The sequence below is a fragment of the Callithrix jacchus genome, chromosome X (assembly GCF_049354715.1).
Source record: "Callithrix jacchus isolate 240 chromosome X, calJac240_pri, whole genome shotgun sequence".
Taxonomy (NCBI): Eukaryota; Metazoa; Chordata; class Mammalia; order Primates; family Cebidae; genus Callithrix; species Callithrix jacchus.
In genome coordinates, this window is record NC_133524.1 from 106475967 (window position 1) to 106494683 (window position 18717).

General features: G+C 37.4%; 1 protein-coding gene and 1 pseudogene across 19 annotated transcripts in view; one reads left to right on the forward strand and one right to left on the reverse strand.

The window, feature by feature from the left end:
- Nucleotides 1–18717, forward strand: part of TMEM164 (transmembrane protein 164) — a 177307-nt gene that overhangs the window by 67550 nt on the left and 91040 nt on the right. For 12 of the 18 annotated variants that reach the window (XM_035289226.3, XM_035289230.3, XM_035289218.3 and 9 more), the window contains one exon: nt 113–162. The exons of 4 other annotated variants lie outside the window; for them this stretch is intronic. In XM_035289226.3, the coding sequence (XP_035145117.1) occupies nt 113–162 (50 nt within the window). Of the gene's footprint in view, nt 1–107; nt 12522–13974; nt 14154–18717 lie in introns of those variants that run through there. 2 more of the 18 variants (XM_035289232.3, XM_078363544.1) reach the window with 2 other exon arrangements.
- LOC144581138 (large ribosomal subunit protein eL42-like) lies at nt 14676–16654 on the reverse strand (annotated as a pseudogene). Its single transcript, XR_013531667.1, has one exon. The product of XR_013531667.1 is annotated as a large ribosomal subunit protein eL42-like (transcript).

Below are 18717 nucleotides of genomic sequence, written 5' to 3' on the forward strand. Positions count from 1 at the left end.
CATTATTGTGTTAGAGGTTTGGTTATTTTTTGTTTGTTATTGTTAAAGTAACATTGTCTCACTCTGTCTGGCATTTTTTTCTTGCTAACCATTTTTAATTCTTCAATTGCAGATCTTTCTCCTGGCCTGCCCTCCATGTCGGGGAGCTATCGTTGTCTTCAAGTAAGAGAAAATTGTTTTTTGCTTGAACACCTTGGAATTGTACCATTTTGTCTCTGGACCTCCCAAAGGGACAAAGATCTGTGAGGGCCTACTGAAACAGGGAAATATTGTGTGTGGAGACCTGGCTTTTGTTGAGCCATGTCAAATCCTTTTTAGCAAATCCTCCCAGTGGGGGTTGTATGGCTAAGGCATGCTCCCTTGGAAGGTTGCTGCCCTGCCAAAATTTCTCTTGAGAGCATGCTAGGGTGCAGACAGCTTCCTTTCTCTCAAGAACCTTTGCTTTGTGAGCCTACTGCTCCACTGAGGATGTGGTTCTTCACATTGAAGGGCATTGTTCTTATGTTTTTATGGGTTTTTTCCCTAAAGTGCAAATTAAAGTGAGGAGAGAAAAATATAAACTGTTGTAAGTTCTGACTTTCATAAAAATAGCAAGCATCAAATTCATTAAAGTATATTGCAGGCAAATAGTGTTTCTCTGAAGGCAAGTTTACTTACATGAAATTATCAAAAGTCCTGGAACCCTCATTTTAACCGTGAGTTGTGACCACCTCACTTATCAAACCTTTTATTAGAGTTGCTAATGAGAAGCTAAATCGACTGAATTAATTTCATCTCTTTTCTCCTTCCCTGACCCCCATTTTGGAGATGTTCCTGAGCAGTGAAATGGCCGCAAGCCAGAGGAAGGGAACAGAAAATAAAGAGCCAAGCAGATTCTTGGATAATTGAGAGTGGTGTAAATGGCTTTCTGATTTACTTAAGTCATTAAAGTGTTAGGTAGGGGAAAAAGGACCCCATTTCCTGCTTCAAATAGCTCCTTGAAATAGCCACTTAGTCTCTTGCCGTAGGTGAGTAACTTTCAGCTGGGTGAGGGATAATGGATCCTGATTTCATACATTTCTTACTTGGACAGCTCCTAAGGGAAAGGGGTATTTAACCCTGTTTTCCTCCCTTGATTTTATAGAATGAACTCAATTATTCAGTGTAATGTTTTAAAAGTAACATTTATTGGTTTTATTTCATTATTATGAAAGTAACAATTCTCATTATGGAAAACACAGGGACGTGTGAGGAAGAAACATCATCCATCACTAATCCAAGCACCAAGAGATAATTTTGTTTATTGCCTTACTTTTCTTAATAAGCAGAGATCATATTGTCTTATTTCTTAATAAGCAGAGATCATATTGACGTGTTTACTGTATCTTTTCTAAATTTAACTTGGTTTATTAATGCGCAGTCATAGACGTGTAAATGCATGAATAAGATTGCTTGGGTTTTTTTTTTTTTGTAGTGGTCCTTTTTTTTCCCTTTTTGTCTTTAGCTCCTAGCTCTACCTTTCCACACTATGCCTGTGTATTAGCAAAACAGTATGTATCTTTTCACATTTTTCTCCATGTGCACAGATACCCAGATGCATACACACACACACACACACACACACACACACGCAAGTTTTGGAATGTTTTGTTGTTCATTGTTTTACAGAAATAGAATATTATATATACTTTAATATATCTTGCTTTTTCATTCTACAATATCTCATAGAAATCTATCACAGTCTATTGATGTAAACTCTTATTCTTTTATAATCGGTAAAATATTTCATGGATACACAATTATTTATTCAACTATTCCCCTATTAATGAACATTTACTTTCTTTGCATGTTTCTGACATTACATTCAATGCTGAATCAACATGATTTTTCATACACCCTTATATACTGTTACTTTCAGTTTAGATAGATATAGATGTAGGTGGAGGTATATAGATATATATGTATGTTTATATATAAATATATATGTTAATAGATGTTGCCATATTGATATACAAAAACAGGCTGCTATACTGCATTTTTTGCTTTTGTATGTAGTATGCAAGATTATTATTTTCTTCATATTCCTATCAGCAGTAGGTGTTATGGTTTTTTGTAGTTTTGACAACCTAACGGATGTAGTTTCTTGGCTACTAGTGAGTTTCAGTATTATCTCAATTTTTTTCTAATTAAATTTGTTCTTTGAATTGTCTGTTTATATCATCTGTACATTTTTGTATGGGTTGTTTATATTTTTCTTAATTTCTAAGACCTCTTTGTATAGTTTAGATTTTAGCCCTTTGTCTATCGTCGTTGTTACAGATATCTTTCCCAAATCTATTTATATTGACTTTGATTTTTTTTAATTTTTATTTTTTTAGTAGAGATTGGGTTTCACCATGTTGGCCAGGCTGGTCTCGAACTACTGACCTCAAGTGATCTGCCCACCTCAGCCTCCCAAAGTACTGGGATTACAGATGTGAGCCACTGTGCCCCACCTATATTGACTTTGTTGATGGAATATATTTCCATATAATTGTTTGCATTTTAATATTAAGATATGACTCTTCTCTTGTATAGCTTCTGGATTTCCAGTCTTGGTTAGTTTTCTTGAAGATAGGTAACAAGTTGTGTTGGAATAATATATTAAATTATCCCTGTTTTCCCCTGTGACGTTTGCAGCTATTAAGTGTTTTGTATGCTAGGATCTACTTATGGATTCTCTATTGTTTCTTCCGTTTGTCTATTTGTGTACCCAAATTATATAGATTTGATTACATTAGGCTTAAAAAAATATTTTTCTGGGCCAGGTGCCATGGCTCACGCCTACAATCCCAGCAATTTGGGAGGCCAAGGCGGGCGGATCACTTGAGGTCAGGAGTTCGAGACTAGCCTGGCTAACTTAGTGAAGCCTTGTCTTTACTAAAAATGCAAAAATTAGCTGGGTGTGGTGTCACATGCCTGTAATCCCAGCTACTCAGGAGGCAAGAATCACTAGAACCCTGGAGGTGGAGGTTGCAGTGAGCCAGGATTGTGCCACTGCACTTCAGCCTGGGCAACAGAGTGAAACTCCATCTCAAAAAAAAAAAAAATTTTTTTTTTCTTGGCTATTTGCTATCACTTTTTTGTACATACAAATTTTAAGATCACTTATATTCTCCTTCCTCTCTTAAACCCTAGTGGAATTCTAGTTAGAATTGCATTAAGTATATATTTCAGTTTTTAAGTTATATGGCTCCTTTTATCTAAGAAATAGTATTTCTTTCCATCTGTTTACATCTTATGTGTTTCTTTTAATGTTTTTCTTCATATCTGCTCTATATCTTTCTTGATGCATTTATTCCTCAAGAATCAACAGCTTTTGAGCCAGGCACAGTGGCTCACACCTGTAATCCCAGAACTTTGGGAGGCTGAGGTGGGCAGATTGCTTGAGCTCAGGAGTTCAAGACCATCCTGGACAACATGGTAAAACCCCATCTCTACCCTCCAAAAAAAAAAAAAGAGAAAAAGAATTAACAGCATTGCTCCCCTCACCCCTGCCCTATTATGAGTGGAATATTTTTCACCTTTCCATTCCTAAGTGCTTTTTGTTAGAATAGGAAAGGATTATTGATTTTTAAAGATATCTTTTATCTGGTTATCTTACCAAATTCTCTTGTTCTTGTAAATTTTATTTTAGTTTTATCTCTTCTTTTCCATAGTCATATCAGTTATTTCATTTTCTTGTTGCATTTGTTAGAAATTCAGAGTTAAATAAAAATTGTGCTGGTAGGCTACTTTTGCCTAAACCTGATTTTAAATTGAAATATTTTCTGTGTTCATATTTGCTGTTGATATTTGTTAAATAGTCTATTATACTAAAATAGTTTTCACATTTATGTAGGGATTTTAAATTATTTATTTAGACAGTGTCTTGCTTTGTTACCAGGATGGTCTTGATCTCCTAACTTTAAGCAATTCTCCTGCCTCGGCTTCCCAAAGAGCTGGGATTATAGGCGTGAGCCACTGTGCCCAGCCAAGATTTTTTAAAAGAAGGAATGGTAGCTGTATTTTATCTAATGCTTTTTCTACATCTATTAATCATGTTGGGAGTTTTTCATTTAAATTTTTAATACAGTAAATTACATGGATAGATTTTCTAGGTTTGAACTACTCTTACATTATTGAAATACACCCTGCTGATCATAGTATATTATTATTTTGATACATTGCTGGGTTCTATTTGTCAATATTTTATTTAGAATCTTGCTTCAATATTCGTGAGATTAGAGTCATGTTTTTCTTAGTGTTCTTTTCTTCAAGTTTAAGGATTGAGGCCAGGCGCGGTGGCTCTCGCCTGTAATCCAACACTTTGGGAGGCCGAGGTAGGATTGCTTGAGGCCAGGAGTTCGAGAGCAGTCTGGACAACATACTGGGACTTTGTCTCAAAACAAAACAAACAAAACAAAAACTTAAAATAAAAATTAGCAAGGCATGGTGGTGTGTGCCTGTAATCCCAGCACTTTGGGAGGCCGAGGCAGGTGGATCATGAGGTCAAAAGATGGAGACCATCCTGGTCAACATGGTGAAACCCTGTCTCTACTAAAAATACAAAAAAATTAGCTGGGCATAGTGGCGCATGCCTGTAATCCCAGCTGCCCAGGAGGCCGAGGCGGGAGAATTGCCTGAACCCAGGAGGTGGAGGTTGCGGTGAGCCGAGATTGCGCCATTGCACTCCAGCCTGGGTAACAAGAGGGAAACTTCGTCTCAAAAAAAAAAAAAAATTAAAGGTAAGATAAAACTTACCGTCTCGTCTTGATGCCTTTTTTCAACGGGTAGACCCTTAATCACCTTTCTGATGTGTTCTGTGGTAATCTATTTAAATCTTTTTGGGTCAATTTTGGTCATTTGTATTTTGCTAGGAAATTATGCATTTCTTCTGAATTTTCAAATTTGTTGCCAAAAATTTAGTTGAGCGTGTAGTATCCTCTTATTTTATAATTTAAAAATATCTCCTCATCTGTAGTCATGCATCTTTATCTTGGACTTGATCTTGTCTGTTTTTGTGTTCTCTCCTCTATATTTTAATGAAGTTAGTAGGCATTTATCTATTTATTTTTGGTTGCTACATAGAACCATGTTTTTCATTTATTTATTCTTTCTACCTTATTTCATTTGTTTATTTTTTTCTACTTAATTTTCAGCTTTTATCTTCATTAATTCCGTTTTCCTGTTGTTTTTTTTTTTCCTAATCTCTCGAGGAGAAGTATTTATTCTTTTATTTTGTCTTTTTTTTTTCCAATTTTTCTTCTAGATCCAAGGGTTACATATGCAGGTTTGTTACAAGGGTACTTTGCACAATGCTAAGGTTTGGGGCATGATTGAACCTGTCACCCAGATAGTGATGATCAACTACTCAATAAGTTGTTTTTCAGCCCTTGTTATCCTCCTTCCCTTCCCTCTCTTATAGTCCCCATTGTCTGTGGGTTTTATCTTTTTTTTATTTTTAGTTTACTTTTTTTTTTTTTTTTGAGATAGATTCTCACTCTGGTGCCCAGGCTGGAGTGCAGTAGTGAGAACATATCTCTCTATAGCCTCAACCTGTTGGGCTCAAGTGATCCTTCTGCCTCAGCCTCTCAAGTAGCTGAGACTACAGGCACTAGTCATGACACCTAGCTAATTATTTTAGTTTTTGTAGAGATGGGGTCTTTTCATGTTGCCCCAGTTGGTCTCAAACTCCTGAGCTCAAGTGATCCTCTTGCCTCAGCCTCCCAAGTAGCTAGGACTACAGGCAAAAACTATGAACCTAGTTAATTATTTTAGTTTTTGTAGAGATGGGGTCTTTCCATGTTGCCCAGGCTGGTCTTAAACTCCTGGGCACAAACAATTCTCCTGCCAAAGAGCTGGAATTACTATGCCTGGTTTGTTTTTCCTTGTCCATGTGTATCCAGTGTTTAGCTTCCGCTCACGAATGCGAACATGTGGTATTTGATTTTCTGTTTCTGTGTTAGTTAGCTTATGGTAATGGCCTGCAGCTGCATCCATGTTGCTGTGAAGGGAGGGATTTCATTATTATTATTATTATTTTTGAGACGGAGTTTCACTCTTGTTACCCAGGCTGGAATGCAATGGCACGATCTCGGCTCACAGCAACCTCCGCCTCCTGGGTTCAGGCAATTTTCCTGCCTCAGCCTCCCAAGTAGCTGCGATTACAGGCATGCACCACCACCATGCCCAGCTAATCTTTCGTATTTTTAGTAGAGACACGGTTTCACCATGTTGACCAGGATGGTCTCGATCTCTTGACCTCGTGATCCACCCACTCAGCCTCCCAAAGTGCTGGGATTACAGGCGTGAGCCACCACATCCATCCTGGGATTTCATTAGTTTTATGGCTGCATACTATTCCATGGTATACACGTACCATATTTCCTTTATCCAGTCCACCACTGATAGGCATCTAGGTTGTTTCCATGTCTTTACTAATGTGAATAGTGCTGCGAGGAATATATGGGTAGATATGTCTTTTTGGTAGAATGATTCATTTTCCTTCGGGTATATACCCAGTAATGGGATTGCTGGGCTGAGTGGTAGTTCTACTTTTAGTTCTTTGAGAACTCTCCAAGCTACCTTCCACAGTGGATATAAACTAATTTACATTCCCATCAACAGTGTTTATGCATTCCTTTTTCTCTACAGCCCCACCAGCATGTCATTTTTCAAGTTTTTAATCATAGCCATTCTGATTGGTATGAGGTGATATCTCATAGTGGTTTTTTGTTGTTGTTGTTGTTGTTATTGTTCTTTGAGACAGAATCTTGCTCTGATGCCCAGGCTGGAGTACAGTGGCCTAATCTCAGCTCACTGCAAAGTCCTCTTCCTGGGTTCAAGTGACTCTCCTGCCTCAGCCTCCCAAGTAGCTGGGACTACAGGCATGTGTCACCATGCCTGGCTAATTTTTATATTTTTAGTAGAGATGGGGTTTTACCATGTTGGTCAGGCTGGTCTTGAACTCCTGACCTCAGGTAATCCACTTGCCTCAGCCTCCCAAAGTGCTGGGATTACAGGTGTAAGCCACCATACCCAGCATCATTGTGGTTTTGATTTACAATCCTCTAAGTATTAGTGATAATGAGATTTTTTTCATATGCTTGTTGGCTGCTTATATGCCTTCTTTTGGGAAGTGTCTGTTCACTCCCTTTGCCCACTTTTTAATCAGGTTATTTGTTTTTTGCTTGTTGATTTGTTTAAGTTTTTATAGATTTGTGTTATTAGATCTTTGTTGGATGCATAGTTTGTATTTTTTCCCATTCTGTATCTTGTCTCTTTGCTATGTTGATAGTTTCTTTTGCTGTGCAGAAACTCTTTAGTTTAATTAGATCCTACTTACCAATTTTTGTTTTTGTTGTAGTTGCTTTTGAGGACTTAGGTATAAATTCCTTGCCAAGACCAATGTCAAGAAGGCATTTTCCAGGTTTTCTTTTAGGATTTTTATAGTTTGAGATCTTACATTTAAATGTTTAATTCGTGATAGGAAGGAGTACACTTTCATTCTTCTGCACATGGACAGCCAGTTTTCTCAGCACTATTTATTTAATAGGGAGTCCTTTCCCCTTTTGTTGACTTTGGTGAACATCAGATAGTTGTAGGCGTATGGCTTTATTTTTGTGTTCTCTATCCTATTCCTTTAGTCTTTGTATCTGTTTTTGTACCAGTACCATGCTGTTTTGGTTACTGTAGCCTTGTAGTGTAGTTTGAAGTCAGGTAATGTGGTGCCTCTAGGTTTGTTCTTTTTGCTTAGGATTACTTTGGCTATTTGGGCTCTTTTTTGGTTATGTATGAATTTTAGAATAGTTTTTTTCTAATTCTGTGATGAATGACTTTGGTAGTCTGATAGGAATAGGGCTAAATCTGTAGTTTGCTTCAGGTATTATGGCCATTTGAAAGATGTTGATTATTCTATCCATGAGAATCTAATATTTTTCCATTCATTTATATCAGCTATTATTTCTTTCAGCAGTGTTTTGTAGTTCATGTAAAGATCTTTAATCTCCTTGGCTGGATGTATTCCTATGCATTTTATTTTTTTGTAGCTATTGTCAGTGGGATTACATTTTTTATTTCATTCTCAGCTTGAATGTTATTGGTATATAGAAATGCTACTGATTTTTGTATATGATTTTTTATCCTGAAACTTCACTGAAGTCGTTTATCAGTTCTGTGAGCCTTTTGTTGGAGTCTTTAGGGTTTTCTAGGTACAGAATTGTATCATCAGTAAAGAGAGAGAGTTTGAATTCTTTTCCTATTTGGATACCTTTTATTTATTCCTCTTGCCTGATTTCTCTGGCTAGGTCTTCCAGTACTATGTTGAATAGGAGTGGTGAGAGTGGGCATCCTTGTCTTCTTCCATTTCTCTAGGGGAATGCTTCCAGCTTTTGCTCATTCAGTATGATCTTGACTGTGGGTTTTTCATAGATTGCTCTTATTATTTTGAGGTATATTCTTTCAATGTTTAGTTTGTTGAGGATTTTCATCATGAAGGGAAGTTGGATTATATCAAAACCTTTTTCTGTGACTATTGAGGTGATCATATGGTCCTTGTTTTAAATTCTGCTAATGTGTCGAATCACATTTACTGATTTGCATATGTTGAACCAACTTTACATCCCAGGAATGAAGCCTACTTGATTGTGGTGAATTAACTATTTGATGTGCTGCTGGATTCAGTTTGCTAGTATAACGTTGAGAATTTTTATGTCTGTGTTCATCAGAGATATTGGCCTGTAGTTTTCTTTTTTCATTATGTCTTTGCCAGAATTTGATATCAAGGTGATGTTGGCTTTATAGTATGATTTAGGGAGGAGTCTCTCCTCGATTTTTTTTTTAATGATTTCAGTAAAATTGGTGCCAGCTCTTTCTTCTTTATTCATTTGTTAGAGTTTGGCTGTGAATCTGTTTTGTCCATGGCTTCTTTTGATTGGTAGGTTTTTCTGTTGTTGTTGCTGTTTTTGTTTTGTTTTTTTGTATGCGTTTTTAAAATTACTGATTCAATTTCAGAACTCGTTATTTGTTCAAGGTTTCAGCTTCTTCCTGATTCATTCTCGGTGGGGGGGGGGGTTGTGTGTTTCCAGGAATCTATCGATTTTCTCTAGATTTTTTAAATTTGTGGGCATGGAAGTGTTCATAGTAGTCTCTGAGGTTCTTTTGTATTTTTTTGGGATTAGTTGTAATGTCATATTTGTCATCTCTGATTGTGCTTGTTTGGGTCTTCTCTCTTTTTTTCTTTGTTAATCTAGCTCTAAGTTTAGAGATCTTGTTTATCCTTTCAAATAACCACCTTTTTTTTTTTTTTTTTTTTTTTGAGACGGAGTCTTGCTCTGTCGCCCAAGATGGAGTGCAATGGCACAATCTCGGCTCACTGCAACCTCCGCCTCCCAGATTCAAGCAGTTCTCCTGCCTCAGCCTCCCAAGTAGCTGGGATTATGGGTGCCTGCCATCATGCCTGGCTAATTTTTGTATTTTTAGTAGAAACAGGGTTTCATCATGTTGGCCAGGGTGGTCTCGATCTCTTGACCTCGTGATCCACCCACCTCAGCCTCCCAAAGTGCTGGGATTACAGGCATGAGCCACTGCACCTGGCCAATAACCAACTTTTTTTTTTTAATTGATCCTTGGTATGGAATTTTTAGGTCTCAGTTTTATTCAGTTCTGCTCTGGTTTTAGTTATTTTTTTTCTTCTGCTTGCTTTGGAGTTAGTTCTTGTTTTCTAGTTCCTCTAGGTACAACTTTAGCTTGTCAATTTGAGGTCTTTCCAACTTTCTGATGTATGCATTTAGCTCTATAAATTTTCCTCTTAATACTATTTTTGCTCGATCCTAGAGATTTTCATATGTTGTTCCTGTGTTTTTATTAATTTTGAAGAATTTTTTTGATTTCTGCCTTAATTTTCATGGTTTATCCCCAAATCATTCAGGAAGAAGTTGTTTAATTTCCATGTAACTGTGTGGTTTTGAGAGTTCTTCTTGGTATTGATTTCTCTTTTTATTACACTGTGGAACAAGAGTACACTTGGAATGATTTGAAGCTTTTTGAATTTATTGAGACTTATTTTATGGCCACACATATGTTTGATCTTAGAGTATGTTCCATGTGCATATGAGAAAAATGTTTATTCTGTGATTGTTGGGTGGAGTATTCTGTAGATGTCTATTAGGTTCAGTTGGTCAACTGTCAAATTTAAGTACAAATTTCTTTGTTCATTTTCTGCCTTGATGATCTGTCTAACACCATAGTAGAGTATTGAAGTTCCTGTTATTATTGTGGGCTAAGTCTTTTTGTAGGTTTTAGAGTATGTGTTTTATGCATTTGGGTGCTCCAATGTTGGGTGCATATATATTTAGGATAGTTAAGTCTTCTGGGTGAATTGAACCCTTTATCATTATGTAATAATTTTATTTGTCGTGTTTTACTATTTTGGCTTTGTAGTCTTTTTATTTGTTATAAGAATACTGACCCCTACTCTTTTTTGTTTTTAGTTTTCATGATACATTTTTCTCTATCCTCAGATAGAGACACCCTGTGGGTGACACACGCAGCCTGTGAGTGTTGTCACATGTGAGAAGCTTCTCTAGAAGACAGCAGACAGTTAGGTCTTAGTTGTTTTTATCCATCTTACCACTCTGTGCTCTTTCAGTGGGACATTTAGACTGTTTACATTCGACAGTAATCTTGATATATGAGGTTTTGTTCCTTTCATGATGTTGTTAGTTGGTTGCCTTGTAGTCTCGATTGTGTAGTTGCTTTTTGGAATGTATTGCCTATGTACTTACATGTGTTTTTGTGGTAGCAGGTATCATTGTTTCGTTTCTATGTTTAGAACTCCCTTAAGGAGCTATTGTAATGCTAGTTTAGTGGTAATGAATTCTCTTAGCATTTGCTTATCTAGAAAAGATTTTATTTCTCCTTCTCTTATGAAGCTTAGTTTGATGGGATATGAAATTCTTGGTTGGAATTTCTCTTTTCTAAGGATGCTGAAAATAGGCCCCCAATCTCCTCTGCCTTATAAGGATTCTGCTAAGAAGTCTGCTGTTAGCCTGAGGGGATTCCCTTTGTAAGTGATCTGACCCTTTTCTCTAGCTGCCTTTAAGATTTTTTCTTTTTCATTGACCTTGGAAAGTCTGATGACTATGTGTCTTGTGGATGGTCATCTTGTATAGTATGTTGCAGTTCTCTGAATTTCTTTAATTTGCAAGTTGTCATCTCTTACAAGATTTGAGACATTTTCATGAACTATATCCTCAAATATATTTTCCAAGTTGCTCACTGTGTTTCTTTCTCTCTCAGGAATGCCAGTGAGTCTTAGGGATTGGTCTTATTACATAATCCCATATTTCTTGAAGGTTTTGTTCATGTTTTAAAATTCTTTTTTCTTTATTCTTGTCTGACTGGGTTAATTTGAAGGACCATTGAGCTCTGAAATTCTTTCCTCAGCTTGGTCTGATGTGTTGTTAATGCTTCCGATTGTATTTTGAAACTTCTGTAGTGAAGTTTTTCAATTCTAGCAGTTCCGTTTTGCTCTTTCTTAAAATGGCTATGTTGTCTTTCAACTCTTAGATCATTTTACTGGCTTTCTCGGTTTGGGTTTCAACTTTCTCTGAAGTCTCATTGAGCTTCCTTGCCATCCAGATTCTGAATTCTATGTATGTCCTTTCAGATATTTCAATCTGGTTAGGATCCATTGCTGTGGAGCTAGTGCAATCCTTTGGATCATCACATCATTTTAAAATTAAACTTTAGGTTGAGTACGATGGCTTACGCCTGTATTCCCAGCATTTTGGGAGGCCAAGGCAGGTGGATCACCTGAGGTCAGGAGTTTGAGACCAGCCTGGCCATCATGGTGAAAAACCCTGTCTTTACTAAAAATACAAAAAATTAGCTGGGCATGGTGGTGGGTGCCTGTAATTTCAGCTACTCGGGAGGCTGAGGCAGGAAAATTGCTTGAACCCAGGAGGTGGAGGTTGGAGTGAGCAGAGACTGTGCCATTGCACTTTGGCCTGGGTAACAATAGTGAAACTTCTCCTCAAAAAAACAGAATAAAAAATAAAATTAAACTTTATATTTTGAGATAAGTATAGAATATGAGGAGATTTCAAAAGGTTCACAGAAAATGGAATTAAAGATAAAGATACAAAATATAAATTTTATTTCTCAACATAAGCTCCAGGAACGTCAGGACACCAGCCATTTAATTCATCCCTATAGAACTGAGGGTACTGGGAATGTAACTATGTCAGTACATTCTTTTTGACATTATTAACTAAGGAGGCCCTTTAAGATATATGTGTATATATAGTTTAAGAAACAAAAAGAAGTCAGAAGGAGCCACATCAGGACTTTGAGGTGATTGACTAATGATTTCTCATTGAGACTTTCACAGAATTGCCCTTGTTTGAGAAGAGGAATGAGCAGAAGCATTTTCCTGATCAAGAATTATTCCCAGGTGAAGCTTTCCTGGGCATTTTTTCACTAAAGCTTTGGCTGACTTTCGCAAAACACTGTCATAATAGGTAGGTGTTATCATCCTCTGATTCTCGAAAAAATCAACAAGCAAAGTGTATTGAGCATCCCCAAAACTTGCTGCTATGACCTTTGCTCTTGACTGGTCCACTTTTACTTTGACAGAACCACTTTCATCTCTTGGTAGACATTGCTATGATTGTGCTTTGTCTTCAGGATCATGGTCCATCTCCTGTTACAATTCTTCAAAGACATGCTTCAGAATCTTTATCCCGGCTGTTTAAAATTCCCATTGAAAGTGTTCTCCTCTGCAGCTGATCTGGGTGCAATTGTGTTGGGACCCATGATGTAGAAAGTTTGCTCATCTTTAATTTTTCAGTCAGAATTGTGTAACCTGAGGCAATTGAGATGTCTGTAGTGTTGGCTATCATTTCTGCTGTTAATTATTGGTCTTCTTCAATCAAGACATGAATAAGATACAGATTGATGTAGTTGGTCTGCCACTGCAGGCTTCATTGTCGACATCTTCTTGCCCTTTCTTAAAATGAGTTATTCTGTAAACTGCTGATTTCTTCAGGACATTGTCTCTATAAACTTTTCATAAAGCGTAAATGATTCCACTATCCTTCCACCGAAGCTTCACTATAAATTTGATGTTGTTCTTGCTTCAGTTTTAGCAGAATTCTTGTTGTTCTGGTAGGGGCTCTTTTCAAACTGGCATCTTATCTTTCTTAGTGCTTCAAACTACATCCTATTCAGACATGTTAGAATAAGTTAGCATGGCCAGGTGTGGTGGCTCACACCTATAATCCCAGCACTTTGGGAGACTGAGGTGGGTGGATCATGAGGTCAGGAGTTCGAAACCAGCCTGATCAATATGGTGAAACCCCGTCTCTGCTAAAAAAAAAAAAATACAAAAATTAGCCAGGCACAGTGGTGCATGCCTGTAGTCCCAGCTACTTGGGAGGCTGAGGCAGGAGAATCGCTGGAACCTGGGAGGCAGAGGCTGCAATGAGCCAAGTTAGGGCCACTGCACTCCAGCCTGGATGACAGTGTGAGACTTCGTCTCAAAAAAAAAAAAGCATGAGTCTATTTTGATGCAAAAAGTTTTGAAATCCATAGTTTTTAAAAATAATATGATATCATATTTTGAAATCCGTAGTTTTTCAAATAATATATCACATGAATTTATTGAAGGCCTGTTGTCTATTAAATATAATAATGTAGAAAAAATAATACAGGAAAAAACACAGAGAAATCTCATGTACCCTTTACCTAGTTTCCTTCACTGGTAACGTCTGGCAAAACTATACTACAATATCACTGCTAGGATATTTACATTGATACAGTCTGATAAAGCAGAACAGTTCCATCACCATCCGGATCTCTTCTGTCATTGTTTTTGTTTTTTGTTTTTGGAGACAAAGTCTTGCTCTGTCATCCAAGCTGGAGTGCAGTGGCCCAATGTCGGCTCACTGAAACCTCTGTCTCCTGGGTTCAAGTGATTCTCCTGCCTCAGCCTCCCGAGTAGCTGGGACTACAGGCACACACCACCATGTCCAGCTTATTTTTTAATTCATTTTTTGTAGAGATGGGGTTTCACCGTCTTGCGCAGTTTGGTCTCGAAATCCTGAGCTCAAGCAATTCACTCACCTTGGCCTCCCAAAGTGCTAGGATTACAGGTATGAGCCATTGTGCCCAGCGTCTGTCATTCTTTTATAGCCACACCCACCATCTACATATCTGAACCCCATCCCTGATCCCTGGCAACCATGAATCTATGCTTCATATATATAATTTTTGCCATTTTATGAATCTCGTGTAAATATAGTTATATTACCTTTGGGTTGACTTTTTAAAAATCACTTAGCGTAATTCCCTGGAGAGTCATCCAAGTTTTTATGATACACAACATTATTTTCTTTGTTTTTGAGACCACATCTTGCTTTGTTGCCCAGGTTGGAGTGCAGTTATGCATTCACGGCTCACATGAGCCTTGGCTGGCTGGACTTAAGTGATCCTCCTACCTCAGCCTCTCAACTAGCTGGGACCATAGACATGCGGCACTATGCCTAACTAATTATTATTATTATTATTATTATTATTATTGAGAGAGAGTCTCATTATGTTGTCTAGACTGGTCTGAAACATTTTTTTAACATAAACTCAAGATTTTATTGTCTTCATAAAAGAAAAGATGACACTTAGAACTGGATCACTTGGCTCTTTCTCTTCTTATCTCCTCCCAGTTCAAAATTCTTGCATCTTTTAATAGCCAGCATTCTCTCAGATCTGCAGCTGGGCTTAATGCACTCAAGCCTTAGCACAATCTTCTTTGTAGTTTTAGCCTTTTTCTGGAAAATCGGCTTAGTTTGCCCACCATAGCCACTCTGCTTCCTGTCATAACACTGCTTTCCCTGGCACACAGAGAATCCTTGCCCTTCTTGTACTGTGTCACTTAGTGGGATTGGTGCTTGCCACACTTCTTACAGAAAGTCCGGCAGGTTTTAGGAACGTTCACCATATTTGCATGAGCGCTATCGGCACGGAAAGCTGGGCTGAAACTTTTAGCCTCTAGTGATCCTCCTGCCTCAGCTTCCCAAAGTGCTGAGATTACAGTCATGAGCTACCATGCCTGGCTGATACACACCATTTTTAATGGGTGCATATTATTCCGTTGTATGGAAATACCATGTCAAGTTAAAAATCAGTATTTTAAAATGTACAGAGCCCTTAAAATAATTCTATTTTACATTGGTATTATTCTTTACTATTTTCAAAGTACTTTGCTTTAAATGTTCTCATCTAATTCTTAAAATAATGTTAGGGGATAGGGAATACATTACCCATACTACAAATAGAGCAGCAGGGGACCAAGAAATATTGCATAACTTGGCTAAGATTACTTAGTGGCAGAGTCAGGATTCCTAGTCTTCCTTTTCTTGCCAGTGATCATAACATAATCAGGTTTACTGTGTGCCTGGGCATGGTGGGAAACACTTAACATTGATTATTTTATTTAATCCTTCTAAGAAAACTGTGTGGGAAGTACTGATAGTACTGGTACTATTAATAGTAGGTTGGTCAACAGAATTGAGGCTCTGAAAATTTGAGTGACTGGATGTATTTTGCATGTGGTACATGTAGGATTTGATACAAAGTCTCTCTCACTACAGAGCCCATGTTGCTAATCACTACTTCGTGTTGTTGAAATCAGTATTTTCTATCCAATTGTTGTTTAAATCATTAAAAGTATGAAAGCATCTTATTTAAAATTCCATAAGTCTCAGTATACATGAATGAACACTGCTATGGTTTTATGCCGGTGTGTTTCTGTGGGTTTGCTGACTAGCATCGCATACCTATCTCCTTTGCTTTCTCTATGGGCCCTTTGCTGTGCCAGCCACACATGAGTTTGCCAGCTTTCTAGCTAAGCAGGGGCCAGCATGTTCTTCCTGGAGGCATGCTCAGTTACTACAGGAAAGGGGTATGATGTGTGCCGCAGGCTGTATGTCCTGTGCTGGGCAAAGCCTGGCAACTCCCATTGGGGTGGGGAGAGGATAGGATTCTCCACACGGTTCCCATGGTACACTTGACAAGAGGGAATGATACTACCACAGTGTTATATCTGGGTCCTGGAATGCTTCATTTATATGTATCTCAGTTGACATGTGACTTACTGAGTCCTGCTGCTGCAGCCCGTTGCTGGAAAGGCTGCTTCAGTGGAAAGCATGCATCCAGAGAAGGGGTTTCTACCTGGCCCACTACCACAGCAACCTTGGGCATCTTGTTCTTTTGATCTCTAGTATCTCCAACTCCTAGAATTGCAGCCTGGTTGCCTTCTGCCTCTGAAGGCCTCTTATCCTCCTTGTTCTTGGCTCTTCTTCTCTGTGAATGCTCGTATAGCAGCATCAGAGTTGTTTGTTATATTGTGTCTGTACATGTAGTGCTGTTATATATCTTGTTGAATCTGAGCCATTTTCTTTTGACTAATTTGGCTGATGTGAATAGCACTTTCCTGAAGAGCTATCTACTAGTGCCTCTGTCATCCAAGCCACAAAATTCTTTTCCTTACTTAGGTTTGAGTAAAACAGGTATATCCTTAGAGATGATGTTGTGCTTATTATCCTGCTACTAACTTGGAAAAACGTTACATGTTTCAATCACCTTAGGGAACCTACCCAGTCCCAAAATATAAACTAGTCTCCCTCACCAGATATTAACAAATAAGATTTCCTTTTGAAAATCTAAGGGATAGGATAAAGGACTGTGTTGCAGTGTAACCAGACCTCCCCTCACCCACCCAGTACCCCCAACACACCTCACGTATCATTGGTCGCTTCTCTTTTTGTTCCCCCTTGCCTTTTGTGTCAGTTTTTTTTCTTTCAAATATCATTATAGATAATTTGGAACATATGCATAATATGGTTATTACTTAAGTTTATTAACTATTTATATATTTTATTCTGTAGATTGTCAACTCATGGTTTCTGCTGAGTTTTGATGTATGGGTGTTTCCCTTGTTGATTTGTATGAGTTTTACATATATAAAGAGTCTTATCCTTTATCACTTTTGCAGTAAATGTTTTACCCAGATTGTTTTTAACTTTTTGATGGTGCTTTTGATATAGATTGGTTTTACATTTTTATTGGTCAAATTAATTTGCAAACCCATTTCAGATCATGGTAATTTCTTCCATTGCTTTTACACTTGAAAAGACATTTCCCATTCTAAGGTTAGATAGGTAATCCAGTTTTTAAATAGTCTTAAAAATATTTAATTTGTCAGTCCATCAAAAATTCATTTTGTGACTAGTATAACTATAGCTTATATTTTCCCCTAGAAGATCATTAATTTGAGTACCATTTGTCAAGTAACTATTTCCTTATGATTATCGCTATTATACTTTTAACATACATAAATTCTCATATATGCTAGGATTTATTTTTTCAGCTTGTATTATTCATTGATGTCTCTATTGGGTTTTCCACCAGTTTTATACCCTTATATTTGCAACAGCCAGATTTCCTTCGCTATCTCTGCAGCCTAGTACATTACCCACATTTTTTTTCTTAGCTAGTCTAACAATTTTCCCCTCCAAATGAACTCAGAATGTTTTTGTCAGGTTCTTCAAAGTCCTATTCAGGATTTTTATTGGAATTACTATAAAACTAAAATTGGACATCATCACAACATTGAATCTGTCATCCAGGAAAATACATGATATATTAATCTATTCATTTTCTTTTATGTTCCTTAGTTGCTCACATGCATGCATATGTGTCTCACATATTTCTCATCAAGATTATCCCTGAATAGTTTGTAGTTTATTATATTATTTCTTTATTATATTTTCCAAGTAGTTATTACTGGTAGGCAGGAACATTTTTGATTTTGTGTGTCTATGTTTAACTCTCATTTCTAATAGTTTTTCAGTTGCTTCTCTTGGTTTATTTTGGAAATTAATCACATCAGCTCCCATACAATAATTTTATTTCCTTTTAAAGAACAAAACTGTTTTTGTTTTTTTATTCCAAACCTGATTGTATTGGCTAGAACTTTTGGGATAATGTTAAATAATAGTGGTACTAGCAGGAGTCCTTGTCTTGCTTCTGATTTTAATGGAAATGTCTCTAGTGTTTCACTTCATAGAAATGTTTCTACTGGTTCATATTAGTTGGCTCTGATGTTGGCTGTTGGTTTAGGTTAGACTTTTTTTTATGATGTCAGAGAATTACCTTATTATTAAATTATAAAGTCCTTACAAAATTCAAGAATAGTTGGCTGGGTGCTGTGGCTCACGCCTGTAATCCCAGCACTTCAGGAGGCTGAGGCAGAAGGATCACTTGACTTCAGGAGTTCTAAACCAGCCAGGCCCACTTGTTGAAACCCCATCTCTACTAAAAATACAACAACAACAAAAAATAGCTGAGCGTGGTGGTATGCACCTGTAATCCCAGCTATTTGACAGACTGAGGCAGGAGAATTGCTAGAACCTGGGAGCTGGAGGTTGCAGTGAGCTGAGATTGTGCCACCGCGTTCAACCTGGTCGACAGAGTTAGATTCTGTATATAAAAAAATAATAGTTGTTGAGTTTAGCTGATGTTTTCTAGGAATCTATTAAGAGGTTCATTTGTATGTTCTACTTTGATCTCTGCATTTGGTATATTATAGATTTCCTAATATCAGTCTTTGTTAGATTTCTAAGATAAATCTTCCTTTTCCTTTGCATGCTTGGGAGAACC